The sequence below is a fragment of the Musa acuminata genome, chromosome BXJ3-11 (assembly GCF_036884655.1).
Source record: "Musa acuminata AAA Group cultivar baxijiao chromosome BXJ3-11, Cavendish_Baxijiao_AAA, whole genome shotgun sequence".
Lineage (NCBI taxonomy): Eukaryota > Viridiplantae > Streptophyta > Magnoliopsida > Zingiberales > Musaceae > Musa > Musa acuminata.
The window spans coordinates 3,205,291-3,224,665 of record NC_088359.1 but is presented as its reverse complement, the minus strand read 5'-3'; the positions used below and the strand labels follow the sequence as shown (position 1 = coordinate 3,224,665).

The 19,375-nt window shown below is 36.3% G+C and overlaps 3 protein-coding genes across 3 annotated transcripts; all 3 read right to left on the bottom strand.

The window, feature by feature from the left end:
- Positions 1–1,081: 1,081 nt before the first annotated feature.
- Positions 1,082–3,428, bottom strand: LOC135652304 (ankyrin repeat-containing protein At5g02620-like). Its single transcript, XM_065173143.1, has 2 exons — positions 2,539–3,428; positions 1,082–1,199 (listed from the first exon to the last, which is right to left on the bottom strand). Exons 1-2 carry the CDS (start codon positions 3,426–3,428, stop codon positions 1,082–1,084), a joined length of 1,008 nt encoding a protein of 335 aa, XP_065029215.1.
- A 2,597-nt stretch (positions 3,429–6,025) lies between these two features.
- On the bottom strand, positions 6,026–6,592 carry LOC135652303 (ankyrin repeat-containing protein BDA1-like). The gene has a single exon (XM_065173142.1). The coding sequence runs from the start codon at positions 6,590–6,592 to the stop codon at positions 6,026–6,028; it is 567 nt and encodes a 188-aa protein (XP_065029214.1).
- A 4,613-nt stretch (positions 6,593–11,205) lies between these two features.
- Positions 11,206–13,060, bottom strand: LOC135652598 (ankyrin repeat-containing protein BDA1-like). The gene has a single exon (XM_065173645.1). It carries the CDS (start codon positions 13,048–13,050, stop codon positions 12,445–12,447), a length of 606 nt encoding a protein of 201 aa, XP_065029717.1. The 5' UTR covers positions 13,051–13,060; the 3' UTR covers positions 11,206–12,444.
- Positions 13,061–19,375: the final 6,315 nt, after the last annotated feature.

Here is a 19,375-nt window from a genome sequence, read left to right as displayed (position 1 = left end):
ACTGAGCAGAGAGATTGCCTCATACAGTTGAGGAAATCTTATCTGCTATGCAGTTGAGGAAATCTTTCTATTATCAGAGGAAATCTCTCTGTTATCATGCCCCCGCAAGATCGAGCTCCTGTCAAGGATACTTGGTTGATCAGCCATATGGACATGAGAGACACAAAGTTGATGTCTGACAACTTGATCTCGCACGAAGTAAAAGTCAATGACAATGTGTTTCATGCGTGAGTGGAACACTGGATTGACACATAAGTAGGTAGCTCCAACATTGTCACAATATATTGTAGGAGTATGGGTAGAACTAACTTTGAGTTTCTTAAGGAGATTTTTGACCCAATTGAGTTCAGCAGCAGAGGTAGCAATAGCACGATATTCAGCTTCAGTTGTAGACTGGGTTATTATCTTTTGCTTCTTAGAACTCCAACTGATTGGATTAGATCCAAGAAAAATCACATATCCTGACGTGGAGGTTCTATCATCAAAGTTTCCCGCCCAATCAGCATCAGCAAAGGCGTGAAGATGAAGTTGAGTGGTTTTGTGGGGAAAGAGACCATGATTAAGGGTCCTTTTAAGATACCGTAAAATTTGTTTAACCGCAGACCAATGCATAGCAGAAGGCTGGTGCATGTATTGAGATAATTTATTGACTGCAAATGAGATATCTGGACGGGTGAGAGCCAAGTACTGTAAGGAGCCAAGTACTTGTCGGTATCGAGTTGAGTCCGTGGTAGGATTGCCATCACATAATTTGAGTGATTCACTAGTAGAGAGAGGAGTAGCAACTTCTTTCGCATCCTACATATTTGTCTTTGATAATAAGTCTTGATTATACTTTCTCTGTGAAAGGAGGAGACCTGAGGATGTAAATATTACTTCCATTCCCAGAAAGTAGCTCAAGAGTCCTAAATCTTTGAGGGAGAATCGATCAGCCAATTGCTTTAAAAATGTCTGAATCTCCAAGGGATCATTGTTTGTAACAATAATATCATCTACATATACTAGAAGATATATTGTATTTCCATGTTGTTGTCGTAGGAATAAAGAGGTATCAGCTTGGAGTTAATGAAGCCAATTGATATCAGAAATGATCCAAGTTCAGTATACCAAGCTCGTGGAGCTTGACGGAGTCCATAAATGACTTTTTGTAATTTGTAGACATGTCTTGGATACTGGTGATAAACAAAACCAGGGGGTTGCTGCATAAAGACATCTTCAGTTAAAGTCCCCTGTAAAAAGGCTATTAATCTATCTATAAACATAAATTATTTATCACTAGTTATCACCTTCAGTTATTATTATTATTATTATTATTATTATTATTATTATTATTATTATTATTATAATATAATCTAATTATTTATAATTTATTGATAATACAAGGCTATTAATCTATCTATAAACATAAATTTTATTTTTTAAATTTCTTCCTATATAAATAGAGAAAAATAAATGAATAAACATTATGATAATCTAGTTAATGATCAAATCTAATTATACAATCAACACTATTTCTGATATGAGAGGCATGACATGTAGGCAATCACCTATACATCACTCCCATCAAGCCAATACTCTACTCCCATTTGGTTGATATGTCTTGAGGGATTTGACCTTATTAGGTTAGTAGCCTGACAAGATTTTTTATATGTGTGGGCTTGAACCATATAATCGATATATCGATTCGGTCCCATAAGATCAGTTATATAGCATTGATCGAAAGGCTGATTCAATGAATTATTACTTCATGCTCTTGAGTTCGATGCATGTTACCATAACTTATTAATAGATGATACGTATGACTGTTCTAGGTAATCATTATGATCTAATTCCTTGGTTATCTATCACATTATAAAAAGACCCTCTAGTCTATACATGGGGGCTTATGGCTCAAGATAATTGATTACTTTTATTAACCCTAAGTATCAAAGGAGTCTTACTGGGGACTTCCTGACTTAATCTTCTGTAAGGTCTTGATCTCAATTAGAATGGACTTAAAAGTGATCTTTATTAGCTTTGGATCCCATCCACGTATTAGCCAATCGATCGAACATGTGTCATCCTTTATGTGATCAAGATGCAAAAATTGTTGGCTAAGGGTTCAAACAAATATTTCTTCCTAATTTTTTTTATTATATATATGTCAGTTTTTCCTTCACCGAAATAAATTTCCTAATAAGTCACTAATATGTGTGAGATGTAGCGTTCCACAAAATTTGTATAAATCATCTGTGAGAACAAAACAAAAGTTAATAAAGACTAAAGTTACATATTTACTATATACTGTGTAAAAAAATGGAAAACACACTAAAATGAACTTCCATTAATTTTTATATAGATGATGACGTACAGGAACAAGTTTACAGAAAAGCAAATTACATTCTGAAAATAAGATAAAGTAACTTTAAAAGATGATAAAGGATAAACCATATAAGAATAATGATAGATCATATTATTCTATTATTTGACCTATTTGCTACATAAACAAACACTAAATAATTTACAATAAGAACTACTCCAAAAATAATTATTATCAACACGCCCACCACAATCTTCGCGCCGATGGCAACGGCCCTTCTGGGGCCTCCGTGGCTTCCTCCTTCTCCATCTTTCTTCTTCCAGCATCCACCTTTGCGCAACAACCACCTGATCGCTCTAATGCACACCCAAACCATGAAGAGACTGAGGATTCCCAACCAACTCATGAGAAGGATGACAGTGTCGAGCTGATAGGGAAGTATTCGCATAATGGCGGTCGAGAATGCTAATGGCGTCGAGAACACCGCCAGCCATAGAAACCACTTTAGGGTTCCCGTCACCATTTTAGTCTGTGTGGGCACACAACATATCAACAAGAGGTTGATGCTCAAGGATGCAAACAACGCGAACAAGTCGAACAGCAGGAATAACTTGAGACCATCTTTTAGAACTGCCTCCCCTTCACTTGAACTCCCATCAAAATTGACTTCTGCATTCGGGGGAGTCGGCCCACCATCATCTTTCTGCTTAGACCCACCAGGGGGGGTCAGCCCAGCTTGGAATGTGATGGTGGCGATCAACGTCGCCACCAACATTAGTGTTTCTGGTTTGTTGTTGTACCTTTCTTTAGGTTCAGACCATACTTTTCGGGGGCTGCGGTCATCCTTAGAAGGTCGAGCCTGGCGTCGGAAGGGGTTCCAACGATTTGGTCGGCTTCTGTGTGACGCGACAGTGGCAGAGGCTCTGGCATCACTCGGTGACGATTTCGGCTGAGTCTTCCCTTCTTCTGCGGCGGTTCTTCCACCTGCTGCCCGAATCAGTTCTCCCAACAATAGATCTCCATGTTGGCAGGGTGAATCCAGTAGCATATCGAGGACGGTGTCGCCTCTCATGTTTGTGGCGTTAACTTCGATACCTCGCCTTCCCAGAAGCAACTTCACGGTCTGCATTCATTCGAGCTATGTGTCAGAATTAACGTGGCACACATGACTTTTGATTCTTATGATATTAAATGATCGTATCTATTAACGATAAAAGATGTAATTCTCGGATAGACGTGTCTTCCTAATGAATAGATATTAATTTCAAATTAATATTTTGACGAAAGACATCTTTTGTCCCTGTAAATTTGGAACATGATCCTCTCTCCATCCTTAGATCATATTTTCATCGATAGCATATGTCAAAACAATGGAAACTAGAATTATGTCAAGGTATTTTTTTTTCAATTAAAGTTGATTAAAAAAAACACTAAATCTAAAAATCATGAGATTTATGTCGTGCACAATGATGTTTTAATTGTGCAAGAATTAAACTCTTTAGATATGGTATCAGAGTCATGATTTAATATTTATAACTTTTATTTTTGAATTTGTTTATCTTATTATCGTATCAAATTATGTTTTTATTATTTAATATTTATAATCTAAGAGGTATAGATTTTATTCCCAGAATTGTAAAATAAGTGAGAGTGGTGAATCACGAAATATAATTATTTAAAAAATTCAAATAGAGGTAGCTTTACTAGTAACTTCAATGTTGTTGTTCCCCAAACTGTTAAACAATTCGATAATGTTCAAGAGCAATAAATAAATAAATGATCAATCATTCCAATAAATATCAATCAATCTATAATTAGTGAATCACAAAAAATAACATTAAGAATATCTCAAAGATAAAGGAGATCTATTATTTCTAATAATTATGACTTAGTGATATTTGATGGTCCAGTTTTATTTTCATAGGCCATTGAAACTATAATTTCTATAAAGATAGGTTAATGCAAAAATTAAAATATATGAATGAAAATCAAGTTTGAGACCTTTGATGAATTACCTTAAGGATGTAAAAAAGGTCGATTATTAATAGGCCTTTAATATCAAATATTACTTGAATGATAATATCAATAGACACATGATCATGGTCAGATTTGGTGCTAAAGGTTTCACTCAAAGAGAGAGCATTGATTATAAAAGATTTTTTATTTATTCTTCAGAAAAGATTTTTTCAGAATTTTTACGATCTTAGTAGCTCGTTATAACTTAGAGTTATACAAAATAGATATGAAAAACACATGATATATAAACTTAAGAAATCAATATATAAATTTATACAAACTTCTCGATAGTGATATCTTAAGTTTAATGATACATAAAATCCTTTACATTTATGCAAATACTGTTGATCTATGTACATATATGAAGGTTGGCAGGAGCAAGTTTATATTTTGGATTGTAAATGTTGATGATATTTTGCTTGCTACTAATAATCTTAGTTTATTATATGAAATAAAAAATATCTTTCTAAAAACTTTGAATTAAAAAAATATGAGAGAGGCAACCCATGTATGTGATAGGAATTAAAATATTTTAAGATCAATCATAAGGATTGTTAGGATTATCTCATAAAAAATATATTAATAAAATTTTTAAAAAGTAAAAAAAAATTATTTAGGAGGTATTATTCCAATTTGGAAAGGGGGTAAATTTATCTTATGCAATGTTCAAAGAATGAATTGGAACAAATGAAAAGAATTCCTTATGTATCTATCGTGGAAAGTTAAATGCATGCCTAAATTTGTATTAGGTCATACATTAGTTTTGCTATTGAAATATTGGGCAGATATCAAAGTAATTCTAGATTTGACTATTAAAAAGCTATAAAGAAAGTTATAAGATATTTATGAGGAATGAAGGATTATATACTCGCCCATAGGAGATCAAATAATCTCGAAGTAATTGGATGTTTAGATTCAGATTTTGCTAGATGTGTTGATATAAAAAAATAACACTTGACCATTTGTTCCTTTTAGTTGAGGAGCAATTTTGTGGATGAGGGCAAAGCAGTCCATCATTGCTACATTCATCATAGAAGTTTAGTTTGTGACATGTTTTAAGGCTACAATTCAAAAGCTCAAATCTCGTTTTCATGATTTACTCTTTAAAAAAATTTAGAACTTTATTATGATAATTTTGTAATAGTATTCTTCTTTAAAAGTGAGTGCTATAAAGGTGATAAATATATGAAAATGGAATATTTAGCGGTGAAAAAAGAAAGTTTAGAAATAAATAATATTAATTGAATATATTAGCATTGTCCTTATGATTAGAGATCCATTAACAAAAGGATTATCACCCAAGATATTTATTGAACATGTTAAAAGAATAAGCACTATTAGACATCATTATTAATATTATGTCATATTCATAAATAATTATTTAATATGATATTTTCATCGAGAACTTATTTCAAATAAAGGGGGTAATGGAGAAAAACCAGAATTCTGTTTATCTAAGTTATTTTTTAGGAGATTTAAATTTCTAAAATTATTAAATCTAAATATTATGAGATTTATGTTGTACTATGATGATGTTTTATTTGTGTCTGAATTTAATTTGAACATGTAGCTCCTTACTATTTCCATTTGCTTTTCGTGAATGAAATGCAAAATACTTGTATCTTTTTGCTATGACAAGGCTGTGTCTCAAGATGTACGGGACGCATAAAAACCTTGTGAAGAAGAAGAAGACATTTAAATCTATTTCCTCTAATCGGGATCAGGAATACCTACCTGGAGCTGTTTTCTGGCCACAGCAAGGTGCAGGACGGTGTTGCCTTTCGCATCTCCAGAGTTGAGTAGCTCATCGTTCTCATCCGTTCTGTTCAGCAACAACTGCACGGTCTCGAAGCTGTTTGATTTCACAGTAAGATGAAGGATGGAGTCACCTTGCGATGTCACAGCTCGCGCGGACTCCGGGCACGCATCCAGTAACACAGTCAATACATCAAGCCTGCCTCGTAAGGCTGCATTGTGGGCCGGCATTAAGCCATCGTTGTCGGTCGCCAAGCAGAGATTGGCAGCGGCTGCGTACTGCAGCAGCTCGTTCACCACGGATAAGTGGCCTTGGGCAGCGGCCAGGTGCAAGGCGGAAAGGCCTTCGCTGTTGCGGCCATGCGCGAGCTCCGGGTTTACGGCGCACCAGGTCGGAGTGGCCGAGCGATGCAGCGATGTGGAGGGGGCTGTCCGACAGGTGAGCCGCGGCGATGGCTTGCCTGTGGAGCAGGAGCCGGTCTTCTTGTAGCAAACGCCGCAACAAAGTGAGGTCTCCCGCATAAGCTGCTTCCTCTAGTCTCGGATCCATGCTTAGTTACACACACTCTCTCTCTCTCTCTCTCGATTTGGTCACAAACAACTCGAAGTTAGGACGCCTATATATAGGCTAAAAATCTCTAACGATTCCTCCCGTTCGGTCTTCTTGTTCCTGTCTACATCAAGACGCCGGCCTTGTTGAAGAAGTCGTCTCCAAAACGTAAGTTGCTTCCTCTGGACTTGCACCCCATTAGTCTGGACTTGGTAGAATACTTTTTCTCAGCTTGCTTTCTCGTTCGCCGAAACTATCTAGAGAATGAAGTGAAGGTGGGACAGTCGATGTGCGGTATTTGTGTTTGAGAATGTTGATGAAACATGATGGACTTATGATATAGCTTTTCCTAACTTTTCTTTACGTAGAAAATGACAGACACGACCTGTCTGCTATCTGATACATATGAATGGTTAACTAACATTGATTTGATCTCTTACACAGAATGCTTAATTCCATTGGAATTCTGCCACTTGTACCATCCAAATAAATATTCACAATAAATGAAAGATTTCGACTGCTAATATATTGATAAACATTGCTTCAGCGGATCCTTGAAATGGAGACGTCCTGTGCAGATTTTTTGTTCCCACTCCCATTTTTCTTTCGCTGAAACTAGTTGGAAAGTGATGATGGAGCGAGCCATGTCGGCTTGTCCCAAAGCGTGGATGATTTTTTTTTGTTCTTTTGAAAAGTAAAGAAGATTATATTAGATCAGCTAAAGCTGCAAAATCGGAAGAGGTCAAAGTCGTCCAACGAAGACGAGAAAAAAAAAAAAGGTGATTATTCATCCAAAAAAAATTAGCATCGTCATGAGCTACGAGATCGAGAAAGCGATCAAAATATCGCACGCTGTTGCTATCCCACTCGCCGTTCGGCTTTCGTCTCCCTCGCTGCGTTTGCACCGCATCGATTTCATGGGATAAGATGCTTCAAAGGGACTGCAGTGGCCACTGTGAGCTCGATGACCCAGTCGTCTCTTTGGCGTCTGGTGGAGAGGCTCAACAAGAAGGAGGAACTGCTCCAATCACAAGCCTAAAATGGACTGCAGTGGCCACTGTGAGCTCGATGACCCAGTCGTCTCTTTGGCGTCTGGTGGAGAGGCTCAACAAGAAGGAGGAACTGCTCCAATCACAAGCCTAAAATGGACTGCAGTGGCCTCGGATCCATGCTTAGTTACACACACACACACACTCTCTCTCTCTCTCTCTCGATTTGGTCACAAACAACTCGAAGTTAGGACGCCTATATATAGGCTAAAAATCTCTAACGATTCCTCCCGCTCGGTCTTCTTGGTCCTGTCTCCATCAAGACACCAGCTTAGTTTGGCAAGTCCCATAGTACATCGGAAAAATCAGATTTTTTGAAACAATAAATAAGGATCTGGGCTTTGAAGTCAAAAGTACCACAGGCAACATAAGAGGCACCACAAGAAGACGCTTCACTAATGCAGCAAAGCTCACCTTTGGGTTCAACTTCTCCATCGGTAACAAAGAAGATAGAAGGAAACGAAAGCAAGAAAAAGAAATCTTTGGGGGGATAACTTATGGTGGGGGCAAGCAACGCAGAGGACGGACGACTCTGCATTCATGGGACGGACAAACCTGCTTGCTTTCTTGTCACCAGCTTATTCTCGGGCCAAACAACGGAAACGTAAAGCATGTTGTTGATGCGTATGGCTCGCAAGCGATCGATTCAGGTACAGAAAGGTAGGTTTATTTTAGGCGCTGTGCTTTGAGAGCCACTGTAGCGGATTCTTCCATTCGTTCTTTTAAGGCACCACGACCTTTTATCTTATTGGGCTTTGCCAGATGGGCTGAGACATAACTGTCACGTTTCATGGACTTCACCAGTGGAGTGGGTTCCACGTGTATATATATATATATATATATATATATATATATATATATATATATATGAGGTGTCATGTTATTTATATAAATATATGATTGATGTGATACTATGTGATAAAAAGTATCGACCCAATGGTCATAATCAGCAAACACATTAGTGCAAACATGGAGCCTATGGTACTTCACGTCGACATGGCACCTCCGAGTCGGGTGGGCGATCACCCCTTCCCGCACCATCCAAAGTTGTACAAGACAACATCGCATAATACAAAGTGACTTCGAAAAGTTCGAAATGACGTCGCGCGACGTAGATCTATACGGGTCGATCGGTACTCGTACAAAAGTATAGGCCGATCGCTTGAGGAGTCGGCTACCATAATCAGATCACTATGACCCTCGCTTGTAAGTATAAAAGCTAACCTCTTAATCGACGTTAGAAGAAGAAAGAATTCCCAAAACTCCATTCAATACTTGACTTCAGAGGAGTCAAGTTGGGAAAAACCCCTCTCGACTTCGATTTATGTGTAGGAACCCGATGAAACACATTGCCATCGACTTCCACTTCGTGCGAGATTAAGTTGTCAGACATCAACTTTGTGTTTCTCACGTACATACAACTGATCAACATGCAGACTCACTCACAAAGTCTTTTACCCTCAAACTATTTTCATCTCATCGGTCCAAGATCGACATCCTTGATGAAAGCTTAATCTTGCAGGGGGCTTTGAGGAAATCTCTAAGCAGTTGAGAAAAACCTTTCTGACTTAGCGTGTGGGGGTTCTCCCCTTGCCGACCCGGCTATAATGCGACGTGGCATCAATTGTGACATATCTTGGACCCAAAATATATCTTATTATTATGTAAATATTCCTACATTCTAAACCTAAAACTGTGATGATTGATGGCTAGGAAATGAGTAATGTTGATAACGATGCGGTCCAATTTGTGACTCAACCATGCATCACGATTCCGATTCCGAACTTACACTTGTATTGAGGTCCAATTTGTTAGGTATGATGTTGCTGCACTCGTCCTCTCACCACGTCATGATATTGTACGTATGTGATGATACATGGACAGCATCATGTATTGCGCCTTTGCCATATTGCCGATGACGCGTCTTTTGGACTCATGTGGAATCTTATGATGAGTGTTGACCCGATTTATTCCGACACGTAACGTATATATATATATATATATATATATATATATATATATAAGTATTGTGTAAAAATATTTCATAAAATAAAAATTACTGTATTTTTACAAAAGTATAGTGCCTTTTTAACCCTCTCGAATCGAAATGGCAAAAAAAAATTTCAACCAAAAGGGTTCAAATTAGTTTCTTGTAATTTAAAAAAAAATATCTTTTATAACAAATACTTATACTCGTGTGGAATTATTCATTTTAAGAGAATTCCTACAATTTGATGACCAAAAGGTATTCTAAAGATAGATGGTGACACTAGTAGCTTATAAGGTATTGATTTATCTATTTTCTTAATTGATGTAAGGCTAAATGTATTTATCAATATCCATGAACCATCAATTTAATATTAAAATGATGGGATTGATTATGGATGATGTTTCAATTAGTTTGACGCGGTGTTAGGCCACCTGTGTAAGGAGTTCAAAGATAACTAAAAGGATGACTCTAATGCTTGTTTGCTCATTTGATGGTCAATGTATAAAAAGGATAAAGTGGAACGTCTCGTCTAATCCCTTTGATGTTTAAATTAAGATTGAAATAAAAAATAAAATCATGAGTAAACAGTAATTGATATTGATAATAGTAAATTGAAGAATCTTTATATTAAACTTTTTTGTGTGGGACTTAGGTGTCTATTATATGACATAGGTCTGCTCTTTGTGCCAAGCTAATAGTCATGTGATCTATGATTGAGGTGAGTTCTTCCTACTCATTTCAATTGAAATTGATGATAACTTGTAATTTTATTATGAAATCATAAATTCATATATTGAATTTTGATTTTTGGGGAAGTTAACCATATTACTATACATATAACATATATAAAAATAATAAATACTTATTTTTATAAAAAAAAAAAAAAACATATGACAAGTCTATAGTTGTAAATCCATCTTCATTATAGAACAAATTTTAAAAGCTTGATGAAAAAGAAAAAGAAAATGTAATCGAACAATAAATTGTGACACTAGACTTTAAGAGAAAAAAATAATAATAAGCGAAAGAGTGGATGACAATAAAAACATGTAGCAGAGGGGTTGCATAATGCATATTTGAAGAATACATTCATTATTTTTCCAAATAAAATAAATATCCTAAAAGATTAAAATTAAAACTAATAATATTATTAAAAAATATTATAGTTGATACAGAAAAAAAATCCAAATTAGACATAAAAGATATTCTAAATTCCTTTCATATAATAAAAAAAGTATTTATGAAGGATTAATTACGTTTTTTTTTTAAGTGCAACATAAGTACAGGCACACGCCCTACCTTATATCACACAGTTGTTAATAAGTGATAATTCTATACATTAGATTATTGTTATCTTTTATGCACCATTTAATATTATGTCGGTTCTAATTGATTCAAGTCTGGATAATGATTCAGATATTTAAGATTTTATGAATATATTAGTGCATCATTGAACTATTGATAAGTTTTAGATCTGCTGAATCCAGTGTTTTTAAATAAATACATCATTAATATGTAAGAGATATAATGTTCCACAAAACTCTCATAAATCATCTGTAACAACAAAACCAAAGTTAATAATGATTAAAGTTACAGATTTACTAACTATATACCGTGGAACAAAATACATAAAAGCAAATTACATTCTGAAAATAAGATAAAGTAACTTTAAAAGATGATGAAGGATAAACCATATAAGAATAATGATAGGTCATATTATTCTATTATTGACCTATTTACTGTATAAAAAAAAACACTAATAAATTTACAATAAGAAATCCGCCTAAAAGAATTATTATCAACACCCCCACCACAATCTTCGTGCAGATGGCAACAGCCCTTGTGGGGCCTCCGTGGCTTTCTCCTTCTCCATCTTTCTTCTTCCAGCATCCACCTTTGCGCAACAACCACCTGATCGCTCTAAAGCACACCCAAACCATGAAGAGACTGATGATTCCGAACCAGCTCAGGAGAAGGATGGTAGTGTAGGGTGGATAGAAAAATATTCGCCTAATGGCGATCAAGAATGCTAACGCCGTCGAGAACACCGCCAGCCATAGAATCCACTTTAGGATTCCCATTACCATTTTCTTCCGTCTTGGCACACAACATATCAATAAAAGAATGATGCTCAAGGATGCAAACAACCCGAACATGTCGAACAGTAGGAATAACTTGAGACTAGAAGTGAAGGGGTCCTTCAACTCATCTGGGGGGTTCAACCCAGCTTCGAATGTGATGGTGGCGATCAACGTCGCCACCACCATTAGTGCTGCTGGTTTGTTGTTATACCTTTCTTCAGGCTCACGCCATACTTTTCGGGCGCTGTGGTCATCCTTAGAAGGTCGAGCCTGGCGTCGGAAGGGGTGCCAACGATTTGGTCGGCTTCCGCGTGAGGCGACAGAGGCTCTGGCGTCGCTCGGTGACGATTTCGGCCGAGTCTTCTCTTCTTCTGCGGTGGTTCTTCCACCTGCTGCCCGAATCAGTTCTCCCAACAATAGATCTCCATGTTGGCAGGGTGAATCCAGTAGCATATCAAGGACGGTGTCGCCTCTCATGTTGGTGGCGTTAGCTTCGATACCTCGCCGTCCCAGAAGCAACTTCACGATCTGCATTCAATGGTATTACCAGAGCTATGAACAGGAAGTTCCTTGGTATTTCCATTTGCTTTTTTTGAATGAAATGCAAAGAGTATTCAACTTTTGTTGTGGGAAAGCTCTCGTCTCAGGAGGTACAGAGATGCATAAACACCTTGTGAAGAAGAAGACATTTAAATCTATTTCCTCTAATCGGGATCAGGAATACCTGCCTGCAGATGTTTTCTGGCCACAGCAAGGTGCAGGACGGTGTTGCCTTTCGCATCTCCAGAGTTGAGTAGCTCATCGTTCTCATCCGTTCTGTCCAGCAAGAACTGCACGGTCTCGAAGCTGTTTGATTTCACAGTAAGATGAAGGATGGAGTCACCTTGAGATGTCACAGCTCGCGAGGACTCCGGGCACGCATCCAGTAACACTGTCAACACATCAAGCCTGCCTTGTAAGGCTGCAGCGTGGGCGGGCATGAAGCCATCGTTGTCGGTCGCCAAGCAGAGATTGGCAGCGGCTGCGTACTGCAGCAGCTCGGTCACCACGGATAAGTGGCCTTGGGCAGCGGCCAGGTGCAAGGCGGAAAGGCCTTCGCGGTTGCGGCCATGCGCGAGCTCCGGGTTTACGGCGAGGATCTCCCGGACCAGGTCGGAGTGGCCGAGCGATGCAGCGATGTGGAGGGGGCTGTCCGACAGGTGAGCCGCGGCGATGCTTTGCCTGTGGAGCAGGAGCCGGTCTTCTTGTAGCAAACGCCGCAACAAAGTGAGGTATCCCGCATAAGCTGCTTCCTCTAGTCTCGGATCCATGCAGAGTTACTCTCTCTCTCTCTCTCTCGATTTGGTCACAAACAACTCGAAGTTAGGACGCCTATATATATACTAAAAATGTCGAACGATTCCTCCCGGTCGGTCTTCTTGGTCCTGTCTCCATCAAGACGCCGGCCTTGTTAAAGAAGTCGTTCCCAAAGCGTAAGTTGCTTCCTCTAGTCTTGCATCCCATTGGTCTGGACTCCATCGAATACGTTTTCTCAGCTTGCTTTCTCGTTCGCCGAAACTACCAAGAGAATGAAGTGAAGCTGGGACAGTCGATGTGCGGTGTTTGTGTTTGAGAATGTTGATGAAACATGCATGACTTTTCTTCACCTAGAAAATGACAGACACGACCGATCCATATGATGATAGTGTCCCTTAATATCCCCACTAACAGAAACCCGAGTAAAGGGCAAAGTTAATAGATTGTGGTGTGAAATCGTTGCAATCACCTAAGTTAATAGAAACTTAGGTCAAAATTCATAAACTATATAATTTTATCTCATTAAGTAAGATATATCATAGATTTAATTAGATTTTAATTATAATTATTGATGAATAAAAAAGTTTGATTATTCTAAAATCTCTTAAGAGACTCTTTTGATGTGAAGGATTCTTATAATTATAATAATATCTTCTTGCGAAGAAACATAATATTATTTTTTATGCTTACAAACATAATATGATTTCATATCTTCACTTAAATTATTAAGTAGTTTCAGCGAAACAGACCTCATTCAACACCCTACTTCACTCTGACTGATACGTTAGGAGGGATGGATGAATGAAAGCAAGCTGAGCAAAAATATTCTACAAAGTCCAGAGCAATGGCTATCATCTCTTGAATCCATCGAATACTAGTACTAATTTCAAGCGTGTATTTAGACTTTTGTAGCTCCCTAATCCAGATGTCATCAATAGTTCTAGGATGTAACTTCACTGTTTTTAGTAGTTTCAATGAAAGAAAGAAAGAGAAGGAATTCTACAAGTCCATATATCTTGAATTGGGCTAGCAGAGCTTACTAATTCGAATGTACAATAGGGTTGTCGTTGACTTGGATTTATTTTTCTTGTAATCCTCATTTAATGATGATGTTACTTGGGAAGGAAACTTGATTTCCAAGTTTGCTGGGTCAACAAGCAAAGGACTCTAATTGGGCGAACACCCTGGCTGATACGTCACCAAGGATCTGATTTTTCTATGTTACTAAAGTGACATCGACAAGGATATATTGACTCAAAGTCATTTAGTTAATATGTAATGTTAATTAGATGATTGACTCGACTTATTGTTATATCATGACCCCCCGAGTTCGACATGGGATCCCATAATCTGAGGTTCTAATTATAAATGTAAAGATTACGGGAATTAAAATATAAAAAGTAAAAAAAACAAAGGCTAAGTGGGAGCTGTGGGAGATAAAGAAAGAACACAGAGGCAAGGAAGAGAAGAAGAAAAAGAAAAGGGTGAAGAAGAAAGAAATAGGAGAAAGAAAGATGGAAACGGAAACAGAGAAGAACAAAAGAAGAAGAGGTGGGAGAAGGAAAGAGAAAGAGAGGGAGGATCCTGTTTAAAGAGAGAGAGAGAGAGAGAGAGAGAGAGAGGCCATCAAGCTAAGAAAAAGGCTCCTTCTACCATCCACGTTGAAATATAATTTTTCTTATCTGATTGGTAGAATTTATCTTTTTCATTCCACGTTGAAATATAATTTTGCTTATCTGATTGGTAGAATTTATCTTATTCATTCCACGTTGAAATATAATTTTTCTTATTTGATTGGTAGAGCACGAATTCATAGATTATAGAAAGAGGACAATTACAAATGCCTATGTTCCTAGGTCATAAAACACTGAAAATACTAACAAGAAAAATCCAAACTATAAGCCCAAACTATTTAACTAAGTGTGGACTTAAACCCAAAGCAAACACTTAGGTTTTCTTGTGGTGTATCTGACTATAATGCACAGGCCTTTATTTATAGTTTAAACAGGAGATATCAAACTTGATTTTCTTAATGTGGGACTATATGAGACTTGCTAAATTAATAATATAGGCTATGAGAACTGAAAAGAGAGAATGAAAGAAAAAGATGAAGAAGAATAAGAGAACAATGGAAGGAAGGAAAAAAAAAAAATCAAGTACTCAGTTTGATTGATATCAGATGAATTCAGATAACTACAGAAAATATTATAGTAAGTATGATTTTGAAATCTCTTATATTCTTATTAATTATATTTGTGTTTTGAATTATAGATTGATACATCCTGATGTACTTAGTTAATTAAATATTTATGTTGTGAGGAAATAAAACGAGAAAAATTATTATATTAAAAAAATAAGAGAAAAAAGGGAAAGATGAGAGCTATATGTTTGTATAAGGACATGCTATCAAAGTGAGTATCTGATTATTCCATCTAGTTTGTTTTGAAAAGTATTAATGCATTTGTTTGAAATTGATAAAAACATATGATTTACAAGGTTTATAAATCTTTCTTATTTAAAAGTATAAAAAAATTTTAGATGTTTACAATTTGGAAAAGTATATGGTTTGAATATTTATTTATTATTTTATAAGCATTTTAAAGTTATCTTATCAGAATTTATACAAAAATATATGTTTAACATTATATTTAAAAATAATTAAAGTATATATAATTATTATCGGTTTCAAATGATATATAATTATATCAGTTTTGAAATGAGATACAACAAGAGACATGTCGAAACCCTTAGTTTGGTAAACAGTAATTGATATATTATTTTCTTATATGGTCAGTATGAGTATGATATGAAACTTATCAATCGGGGTTATATATTAGAATATATTTCAAACACTAGATTCTTTTGCATCTTGACACAAGGAGATATGCATTACCTACCCCATAAGTGCTAAACATGATTCACGATTTTATCACGGTAATATAATGTTATCATGGCCATTGATACTATTACGATTTGTATTTTAACATGTACATTCTAACTATATTTATATTTATGAACCCCTAGTTATATTTATATGAATGGTAATTATAATGTCTTATGTTATTGTATGTGACACTAGTTATATTTATGCTTTTATTTTAAAAATATTATTGGCAAGCCATGAATTTAAAATGAATATAAACTGATGTTTTGTAAATTTTGTATAAATATGAAGGAAGACTTGGTATTTATGTATATTTCAAAAGCATATATCGAAAGCATAAAGAATTTATGTATTTCTCAATTTTTAGAGATGTAATTTGTTATATGATTATTTCTTAATTCTTCAGAGTTACGCAAAAGAAGGATGATGGATTGAATTATGTAATTAAATTATTAAATAGTTATAAAATGTCCTATGGATAGATTAGCTATGAATTAAATTATATAATAAATATCCCATGGGTGATTAATTATGAACTAGATTATGTAATAATTATACTGTAAAAGTTTGCATTCCTGCAGACAAACCTGTAATCTTCTCCGGCCACTTTAATGCATGAGTTAGTATTTGGTTTTAGACAGGAAGAGTAATTCAATGTTGCTCTCTTGTTCTTCCTTTCATCTTCTTCTCTCCATACAATTACAATTACTTTATTCATGTACATCATGCATCTCTAATTTATTTATATATAGGAGTCAGATGAAAGTCCTAAACCAGATACATCGAATAGCTTATACAATTGCCTCTCTTCTCAAGGTTGGAGTGATATATTTCAATATTTGAATTTTTCAAAAATTTAAAATCATAGCCACAAAGCTAGAGATAAAATTATAGATCATACTCGATGTTGTTTTGATCTGAAAGAAAGATTATGTTAAGATTTGTACCATCTAGAATAAAACATAATAAACAACAGAAAGCTACCGTCACAACACCATAATCTCATAAGTTTCTTTATTGGAATCTAATGCCAAAATCTAAACAAATAACTTCCATATAATATTTATTGTATATTTTAATCCACTAAAAAGACATTCATAACCTATCTTAAACATGGGTTAAAATTAACATCTTTTCATATGCTGTGATAAATCTATATATTATTCCCGCTATGGTATCGCTCATTCATCCACGTCTAGACTCATTTATTTAGTCAAACCGTAATTTGATTGGCTCAATCATTTTTTAATTTTTAACTAATTTAGATTAAAATTTACCATTTATCTCTAGGTTAACATATATTAGGTTAGAAATGAATTCTGATAACAACAGATTTCCTCGACTGTAAAGCAGATGAGATTTCCTCAAGTGCATGAGCAAATCTCTCTGCTCAGATAAATATTCTCTTTCACCATATATAAATAAACTTCATATGATACTAATTGAAATGTGTTTTTTTTTTACCTTTATAATTTCATTCTTCATTCTCTCATTTTATCATGGTATTAGAGCTGCTTGCCTATAGCAAGCTCTCTTCTCGCTGCTGACTTATCACTGTTGCTTCTCCACATCTGGAGGCAAAATAAAAAGCTATCTACCACTGCTTTTCCATCGTCAAGCCATCGGTGTGACAAATCTTTCCTCCTTAGCGGCGGCAACTATCTTCTCCACTACCACTTTGTGCCAACGTCCATTCCCTTCCGCTGCGGTGTCTCTAGTGTTTTGCTCACTAACACTACCCCACCTTTCTTCCTCGTTGTTTGTCAGCACCTCCCCTCCTCACTAGTGCAGAACTTTTTGTCAACAGATCTCGAATGAGATCTATTGTTGCTTCTTTTCCTCTAGCGGTTGCGATTCTCTAGTCGCAGGCCACTCTCTACTGCCCAAATTCCTAACTGCAGAACTACTACACAGAGACCTACAACTTTACATAATTCACAGGTCTTTCCCTTCAACGAAGATCTCATTTGCCAACAACCCACCTCATGTGACATTGATATGCACCAACACCTCTTTCTCCCTGATCATTGTCATTGCTGTAGACTTCTAGTTGCTCCCACATTTTGGTACATATCTTCCATATGTCCTCATCATCTATCTCTGATGCTTCAATTATTGTTCCCGTAGGGAACCACAATACTTTCCCACATACAGGCCTTAACTCCATAAATGCAGTAACTCTTATCCCCTTCAAATTATCCAAAGGTGGCAACTATACATCATGGCGTGCTCAATTCTCTAATATACTATTTGGCTATGATCTTCTAGGCTATGTCGATGGCTCTCTTCATTGTCCACTAGCGATACTCAACATCCCAGGTGCACCCAGTCTAGTTCTCCAATACTAGTCTCCATTTGAAAAATTATTCTCCAAATCCCCAAACCATAAAAAAATCAGAATATTTGGTTGTTTATGTTATTCGTAGCTACGTCCCTATGCCCTACACAAGATAGTGTTATGATCTAAACCTTACAACTTCATAGGATATTCTCTTAAACATAATGTCTTTCGGTGCTACGAACCAAAAACTCAAAAAGTCTTTATTTCATGTCATGTTATTTTTGTGGAGCCTGCCTTTCAATTTCAAAATAATGAGTCTTCTACCATGCAAGCCACTCCAACAAATATACATCACTGAAGTATACCATCGATCCCCTCAGACGAACCTCTTCCCACACCATCCAGTCCTTTTCTTAAAGATCCACACTCTTTTGTTCTCCCAGTTCAACAGCTTTCCACTCCCTCTATTCCTTCTCATCTTTTTTCTTCACAAGCCTCCCCTACTACTGACATAATATTCTCAGAATCACAATAACTTTCTTTACCTAGTACCATTAATGTATCTCAACATATCCCTCGATGCCTCTCCACCACCCATACCAATAACACAACTTCTAGTTCCTAGACATCCAATGACAACACACTCAAAAAGTGGTATCTTTAAACCATGTCAGGTTCTCGACATGCATGCTATCACCAAATCCTCTCCCGAGACCAGTGAACGCACCATAATTACTCAAGCCCAAAAATCTCCTCACTGGCATAAAGACATATGTGAAGAATATAATGCTCTTCTCCATAACTCCACATGGACTATTGTACCTTTTCATCCTACACAAAACATCATCGGGTGTAAATGGGTCTTCCGAATTAAGCGAAACCCCGACGGGTCCGTTGCTCGATATAACACATGATTAGTAGCCAAAGGGTTTCATTAATGACCTGGAGTTGACTTCATAAAGACTTTTAGTCCTATAGTTAAACCCACAACAATTCAGCTTATTCTAAGTTTAGCCATCTCCAGAGGCTGACACTTATGATCACTGGACGTTAACAATGTCTTTTTACAGGGGTACTCTAACTGAAGATGTCTTTATGCAGCAACCCCTTGGCTTTGTTCATCACCAGTATCCGAGATATGTCTGCAAATTACAAAAAGTCATTTATGGACTCC